The sequence below is a fragment of the Sinocyclocheilus grahami genome, unplaced genomic scaffold (assembly GCF_001515645.1).
Source record: "Sinocyclocheilus grahami isolate Dianchi unplaced genomic scaffold, SAMN03320097.WGS_v1.1 scaffold70.1, whole genome shotgun sequence".
NCBI classification, from domain to species: Eukaryota; Metazoa; Chordata; class Actinopteri; order Cypriniformes; family Cyprinidae; genus Sinocyclocheilus; species Sinocyclocheilus grahami.
Window position 1 is genome coordinate 440,760 of NW_015505249.1, and position 8,527 is coordinate 449,286.

Here is an 8,527-nt window from a genome sequence, read left to right on the forward strand (position 1 = left end):
CTTTGACAGTGGCCTTCAGGTCATCTGCATTGTTGGGTCTGGTGTCTCTCATCTTCCTCTTGACAATACCCCATAGATTCTCTATGGGGTTCAGGTCAGGCCAGTTTGCTGGCCAGTCAAGCACACCAACACCATGGTCATTTAACCAACTTTTGGTACATTTGGCAGTGTGGGCAGGTGCCAAATCCTGCTGGAAAATGAAATCAGCATCTCCATAAAGCTTGTCAGCAGAAGGAAGCATGAAGTGCTCTAAAATGTCCTGGTAGATGGCTGCGTTGACTGTGGACTTCAGAAAACACAGTGGACCAACACCAGCAGATGACATGGCAGCCCAAATCATCACTGACTGGAAACTTCACACTGGACTTCAAGCAACATGGTTTCTGTGCCTCTCCACTCTTCCTCCAGACTCTGGGACCTTGATTTCCAAATGAAATGCAAAATGTATTTTAATCTGAAAAGAGGACTTTGGTCCACTGTGTTTTCTGTCAACGCAGCCATCTACCAGGACATTTACTCTCCATTGGAAATGAATGACTTTCGGTCTGTCATTTGTCAGAGATAGTGGAAAGCCGGCTTGAAACACAGTGGAAACGTCAGTATGACGAGGATCGTTTTCATTTTAAAACAAAAGCGGACCAGTGTAAAGGTAGCCTTATAGCTACGGGGGCTGGGACGCATTCACACTAAATCCTCACGTGTGAGCCACATCTCTGAGTGTCACAGTCGCGGACCGACTGTGCAGACCTATCGGTGTATTAGGCTATAGTAAGATACCACGAGCAGACTGCTCCGTACATTTTCGCATAGCTCTCGCGGATGTCAAACACTGATCGATCTGCGCCTTACTGACGTTGATGAGATTAACCCCTTAGGTATCGAAATTTGGTACCGAACGACGAGACGTTTTTCGATACTCGATGGTATTGAGGCAATTCGGTCGGTGCCTAAAAAGTATCGAACTCGATACCCAGCCCTAGTCTTTATAGACTGGACAGCACAAGTACTTCTATCATTTAAGCGGGTAGAACAAAAGTCATCATGGCAGTTATTTGAGATTTGACTTACTAGTCATATGGAGCGTAGCGTCCTGGAGATGTTGTCCGACAGGAGTTCCGCTCCGACTCTAGCAGACCAATCACAGTGCTTGCGGTCCGCGTAGAATTGACGTGCTGTTAGATTTTTGAAGAGGTGCACGTCAGGCTACGGCTTAGGGTGTGCGTCTATGCATAGGCTACGGCGTAAGTTCAACGCAGAAGTATAAATTGGGCTTAATGATTCGGCTGTGCAGATGAGGCTGGCATAGAACATGGGTGGGTATATGCAAATTTTGGGGGCGTAACTATTAGTGATCCCAACTGTAACGTCACAGTCAGTGTTTTGTTCTGATTCACCTATTTTTTAGTGGTCTTTTGCATGCACAAGATTTACATAAGAAGGAGGAAACAATAGTGTTTGAGGCTCACGGTATGACATTTTCATGTACAGAACTGTTATTATTCAACTATGCCAAGGTAAATACAGTTTTCCATTCTATGGCACCTTTAATGACTATTTACTTGCATTATCTTTGTGTAATGTTAAAATTTGTTTGATGATCTGAATCTTTTAAGTGTGACAAATATGCAAAAAAAAAAAAACAGGAAGAGGACAAAAACCTTTTCACGCCACTGTATGTATGTATATATATTATGGCTGTAACGGTACACATATTCACACCAAAACTTTTTGGTACGGGTCTTCCGGTTTGGTACGCATGTGCCAAACAAATCGTTCAATTGTTTTTTCAGGAAATTCAGACAATAAATGCAGTTTTGATGCTCTTTGATGTGGCGCGACATATTGCGTATACTAACGCCTCGGCAACGTGGAGCGTGAGTGAGCGTGATCACCCCTTCTTCTTTATCACTTGTTTTAATGTGAAATATAGATGAATGAACATCTCACCCTTCACGTAATCACTCAATTAGTTACCTTTTCACGCCACTGTATGTATGTATATATATTATGGCTGTAACAGTACACATATTCACACCAAAACTTTTTGGTACGGGTCTTCCGGTTTGGTACGCATGTGCCAAACAAATCGTTCAGTTGTTTTTTCAGGAAATTCAGACAATAAATGCAGTTTTGATGCTCTTTGATGTGGCGCGACATATTGCGTATACTAACGCCTCGGCAACGTGGAGCGTGAGTGAGCGTGATCACCCCTTCTTCTTTATCACTTGTTTTAATGTGAAATATACATGAATGAACATCTCACCCTTCACGTAATCACTCAATTAGTGTTTCAACCGTGGAAAGATGTCATTAAAACAGCTTGTAAACAAAATGTCACATAGCATTTCATTTACATCAGGCAAGTCATCAGTCCACAGCTCGTTATTTGCTTGAGAAATGAAGTCTAGTAAAGAGCATTTTGTGAAATATTAGACTATACTTCATTATATTTACTTTACCTGTTAGTGATGTCTTAATTATTTAATGTATATGTTTAAATAAATATTTTATGAAACAAGTTATGACAAAAGAAATTGTATAATTTAAAATCAGTTTACATGTTTGCATAAAATTTGTTAATTTGAGTGTTGATTATTATAGTTAAAAATAATAACTGAATTTAAGTTTGGGCTCTGTTGTTAATTGTAACCTTATAGAAGGGCTCCCTATATTTTAGAACAGAAGCTGAAGTAGATTTTTATCCCTAAGAAAATTTTAATTATAATTGAATTTATTTAAAGAAAGAGCAATTTGTTCAGTAAACCATTGTTAAATTAAAAAAAAAGCAATTTATATTTAGATCATCTATTTATAGCTTAATATAAAACGCATTAACTGACGTATTTTAATGGCTTTTTTGACTACAATGTAAGAAAATATTTTTTAAAGTTGTAAATAAAACAAAGATTATTGATGTATGTTTATCAAGAAAATGTTATTTCATTTTTTCTTCTTTACAATCTTTTGTTTAATTCAGTTTGTTAATTGCTGTTTGTGAAATTTACTAAAAGTCTTGTGAAAGTGAAACAAAATAACTTGTGAAATTAAATATAACATTTATAAATAAACATAAAATAAAACATGATTGTATTATTTATTTTTTAGGAAAAAATGAGCATGGGTGTGTTAAATTGCTAAAAAGTAACAGTAAAGACGTTTATAAAATTATTTTAAAAAGTTGTATTTCAAATAAATGCTGTTGAACTTTATATTCATCAAAGAATCCTGAGATAAAATGTATCACAGTTTCCATAAAAATATTAAACAAACTACATATAATATTTAAGAAAAAGTCAACCTTGTTTGCACTCGAGAATGTGCTTTGATTCTAGCATCTCCTTGTGGACTACCGAGTGGTTCCTCTGAGTTCACTGGACAGAAACACTATCTAGGTGATATCTTATGTAACATGTGATAAGTTAATCTGAATCAATAAAGCCGCAGCGCTGCTACTTGCCTACTGTCATCTGGGGGTTCTAAATATAGTGGGGATCATATTTTATCATGACCCCGTACTCTGTGAAGGAAGGCCTTTGTTCTGCATGTGGTTTTAGGTCTCTGTGTGTGTGTTCGTTGTCCTCAATAAAAGCACATGACTGAGTCAAATCACACACAATGTGCTAGGAAGAGGAACACACTACGAGAGAAAGAGAGAGAGAGACTCGGGATGCTTGAAAATACAGGAGATGAAAGTTTAAGATAAGATTAAAATAACAAAAGTAACTTAATCATATCTATAAATGCAGCGATGTAATTTCATATCCGTAAGGCATCTGTCCTCCATATTCTCAGACAAGCATTACTCTTTTCAAATGTAAATCTTGTGAAGGACCTGTTTGATTGGATTGCATTTTTAAATGCTATTTTATGACAGTTATACAAAAAATAGGGTCAAATGTTGTAAATTGTTTTCAGATATATTTTGTAAGTTTTGTGTAAAGTAAAATAGTATTATTATTATTGTTATATGTTTTAAAATTTATTTTATACCCTACACTAAATGTTTAGGGTCAGTAAAAAAAATGTATTTTTAAAGAAATTAATACTTTTATTCAGCAAGGGTGTGATGGTAACACTTTAAAGCCTTTATGTTTAATGCATTTTAAAAGTAGTTTTAATGCATTAATTAGGATATGCCTTGCAATGAATAATTATAACCTTAATACATTATAACACTTATCAATTCATTGTTGCACTATGCATTTTAAATTTGGTTATAATTATTTACAACAAGAGATAATGTATTACAATGCGTTATACCCTTTAATAACCCTTTATAATGCATTTTTCATAAAGGCTTTAAATAAAATGTTACTGGTGCATTCATTAAAAAAAGTAAAGTAAAGGCATTTATAATGTTACAAAAAATATTTTGATTGAAATATTTCAAGTACAATTTCTGTACTTGAAATATTCAATACAAGCTCTGATTGAATAACTTTGTATTCATCCAAGAATCCTTTCCACAAAAATTTTAAGCAGCACAACTGTTTTCAACATTGATGGTAATAATAATGTTGTAATAATTAAGTTTTATTAATAAAGTCTTTGTAATGCGACTGTTTGTAAGTTTGTGTGTTATGCCACAGCAAGATGCGTGTGTGTGTGTGTGTGTGTGTGTGTGTGTGTGTGTGAAGGCTAGGAGAACAGCACAGGTCTTTTTTCCTGGAGAGATCTGCAGCATGATGCAGCATCAGAAGAGCTTAAATCCACCGTCTCTCTTTGAAGAGGGACTGAAATGAAGCGTGTGGAGTCGTTTAAAGATAATTAAACGACATTTGAAGTAGTAAAATGCTTGGTTTGTTTATTGACGCAGCCATCAAAAGCTGTATGATCTCTATCACAACTGACCATCACATTATTTTGCTGCATTCGTCATTTCCTAAAGGTGAAATGTATCATGTATGTATATATTCGACCTTAGTTTAATGTGTAGAGACAACTAAAAGTAAACCATTGGTAGGTTAATATCCAAAAAGTGCAAACAGTGTGGCTCTGTGCAGTTTTTTTGACTGTGGTCAACGTCTGGTTCAACCAGTGATGTGAGTTTGGGACAGGAGTGTTTTTAGACTTCAGACATTTTATTTTTCCTTCACGGTTTTGCTACAAACATGAACTCCATAGTAAATGTGTGATATTACTTGATCAAACTGCTTTAAATGATCAGATTTTTTGCCTGGTAGATAATAAAATGGGCAGAAAAACGTATGCAGATCACCTATAATAATTAATCTGACGGCAGCTGTTAGATTATATGTGAAGAGTCACAGTAAATTCTGCATGGTAGATTTAGGAATTTTGTGGACTTAAAACTCAAGCTTTAGCTGTTGTGTGTGTATACAGGTTTATATGGTTCATGAGGACACAAATCTGTATAATAACATATAGGTATGATGACGTGAACATGGTTTACGAGGACACTTCCTAAATAAAAAAATAGTTTATTCAGTATAAAAACCATTACGCCTATGGAGAATGCCCGTAAACCACATATACCAACACGTGTGTGTGTGTGTTGCTTTCTAGGAAATGAGATGTAACGTCAGTGCCAGGAAGTGAGAAACCTCAAGCATGGGGTCGTGAGTTAGAGAAGAAGAGCAAAGAATGCGGAAAAGATTTGTTTGGAAAAATGTATGAAAATGTAACAGAAGTGTTTGAATATAAGCTGAACCTTCTGAGCATGTTTTATGAGAGTTGAAAATCATCAGTTGCAGAGTTGCAGAGAATGCAGTTTTCAATTTTAAAATTTTAAGTAAGTGTATTTGAAAACAGGATTTTCCAGTGGACTTTTTTTGTGTGTCTTGTGTTGTCTTGTGTAACAGTGGTTTTGGTAATGGCCTTTAGCTAGAAAATAAAAAGCAGCATTGATGCCGACTGTCTCTTCCAATTGTCACTTTTAAACGAGTCCTAGTATGAAAAATCTTATTTTCTGTAGTGTAACTTACATAATGTAAAAAAGTGTACTATATTATTATATTATATTATTTTAAGTGGACCTTAAAGTGATAAGTTAATAACAAATGTATTAAACAACCCCTTTAGATTGCTCTTGTTTTTTTTAAACCCTCTGTACCATGGCAATATCATGGTATTGGGGGGGGGTCGTGAAAATACATATTTTTGTAAATGGTAGCACCATGGCATTCTTTTAAGTATCTCAGACTTACATTTATTATGTAAATACCATGACATAATTATAGTAGTCATTCATGCTATATATCAAAATACCATAATATTACACGATAGGCCTACTATAATTTTACTCTGGTAATGCCACAATACCTTTTTGTTTTAGGTTCTTTTCACAGTAATTTGACATTAGTCTCAATAAATTTCAAGCGACTAGTGTGCAAAATAAAACAAGCAAGTTTTTGTTAATTTAAAAAAAATAATAATAATGTTTTCGTCAGGGTCTGTGAAGGAATTCTGGATTGCTGCTCAACTAAAGGATATGCAGAGAGAGATTCAGTGTGTTTTACCACATGTGACAATTGTAGAGTAATAGTTAATTGCATTTGTTGAAACTGTAATTGCGCTTCTGCAGCTGTAAAGATTGTGATTGTGTTATAACTGTTGGACTGTTCAATTAAACAGATCTGTGTGTGTGTGTATGGTCACAGGAATAGAAGCTCTTGACTCTAGATGGCCTCTCAACACTTAAAATGAACATAAAACAGGCAAATGACCAAAGCAAATTCATGCTGTGCCATTTACATAAGAGAAAATGTTGATTTAATATTTATATCTTTTTACTGAAAAAACAAAGCAGTGCAGTGCATCTAAATGTCTTTACTCATCTCTTTTTACTTAGCAAAATTAAATGTGCCTTACATATGCTGCTTTTATAGTGATTATGATCCGTATTTAGCCCAAGGGCTTTTTGTACATGTGTGTGTGTGAGTGTGTGATTCCTGCTGAGAGGCTTATGTGTAGTGTTAAAGTGGATGACGCAGGAAGCTTTGAGCCACCTGCTCTCTGTCATTGCAACAATGTCGCCAAACCATTTGGACGACGCCATAAAAACAGCCTTTTTTTGCAACATATTTCATATCTGACAAAGCGTTAGAACTGTTTGACAGTAGGAATATGGATAATCGTGTTCAAATCAGCTGAATAACACACTTGGATTGGAGTTCGTGCTGATCAGGACGGCTACATCTACCATCATTAATTCAACCTGTGAAACATAATTTTTTTCGGTGAACCGATTTTGTCTTGTCTAGTTTGCGTAAATGGTTGCATTCATGGACACTCAAACACATGTCAATATGTGATTAAAAACAGGACAGGCATGTCATAATGTTGCTCCAGGGCTCTGAGATGGTAAGACCAGATGCATTCTTGCTTTTGTTTCCTTTTTTAACCTCATTTCAATGAAACACACCTGTTTCTCTCGATCTCTACCAGGTGTCTGCAGCAGAAGAGCGTTTGGGGCCAATGCGACTGACCCAGGAGCCAATTCAGGTAGAGTCCTGTTTAGTCATTTTGTGTATGTTTGAATTTGTAGCTTCAAAAGTTTGGAGTTTGTAACATTTTTAATGTTTTTTAAAGAAGTATCTTATGCTCACCAAGGCTGCATTATTTGATCAAAAATACAGTAAAAACAGTGAAACATTATTGCAAGTTAAAATGACTGTTTTCTATTTGAATATATCGTAAAATGTAATTTATTCCGGTGATGCAAAGCTGAATTTATTCCAGTCTGCAGTATCGCATGATCTTTCAGAAATCATTCTAATATGCTGATTTGCTGTTTACAAAAATGTATTTTTATTATCAGTGTTGAAAACAGTTCTGCTTAATTTTTAGTTGGAAACTGATACGTGTATTTAAAATAGAAATATTTTATTTCAATGACTATTATAAATGTCTTTACTGTCACTTTTGATCAGTTTAATGTGTACTTGCTGAATAAAAGTGTTAATTTCTATTTGAAAAATCCAAACTTTTGAATGGTAGTGTATTTATTGGCTTTTTTAAGTGTTTGTCTGTTTAACTTTGATCTGGTTAATGATCAAAAGGTGCATGTTTAATTGCCTAATTACTGAGATTGTGTCCATATTATCATTGTGCAAGGCAGTAAACCTCAGACTGCTTTAAGTGAATGATTAGAGCAATTAGTGTGCTATATGTTGCTTTAAATGAAAAAAAAAAGTTATTTAGCAATTTGTTACCATTAAATGGTTAATTCACCCAAAAATTCATTTTGAAGTTGCTTTCTAAATGTCTGTACCACCCATTAAAAACACCAACAAATTTGTCAACCACTATAAAATACCCAGTTTCTAGCCATTTATTTCATTATTTCAGGATCGCATAGTTTTGCAGCGAGGTTTGGATTATTTTAAAGCACGATCTCTTGAGTTTAGGGGATTTAAAGCATAATTGCAGGTGATTATGAAACCATGTAGTGATGCATTATGACCTCTCATAGTCCCTGCATTAATGCATTGTGGAATGTCACTGACATCACAGTGCACCACTGCAGGACTCTTTTTAGTGATGTTTTGATCTCGCATAGGCTGTG

At 35.0% G+C, this 8,527-nt stretch overlaps 1 protein-coding gene across 1 annotated transcript in view; it reads left to right on the top strand.

Annotated features, from left to right (window-relative positions):
- Positions 1-8,527, top strand: part of LOC107585427 (high affinity cAMP-specific and IBMX-insensitive 3',5'-cyclic phosphodiesterase 8B-like) — a 53,542-nt gene that overhangs the window by 14,302 nt on the left and 30,713 nt on the right. The window contains exon 2 of the mRNA XM_016272445.1: positions 7,408-7,464. Within this exon, the coding sequence (XP_016127931.1) occupies positions 7,408-7,464 (57 nt within the window). The remainder of the gene's footprint in view (positions 1-7,407; positions 7,465-8,527) is intronic.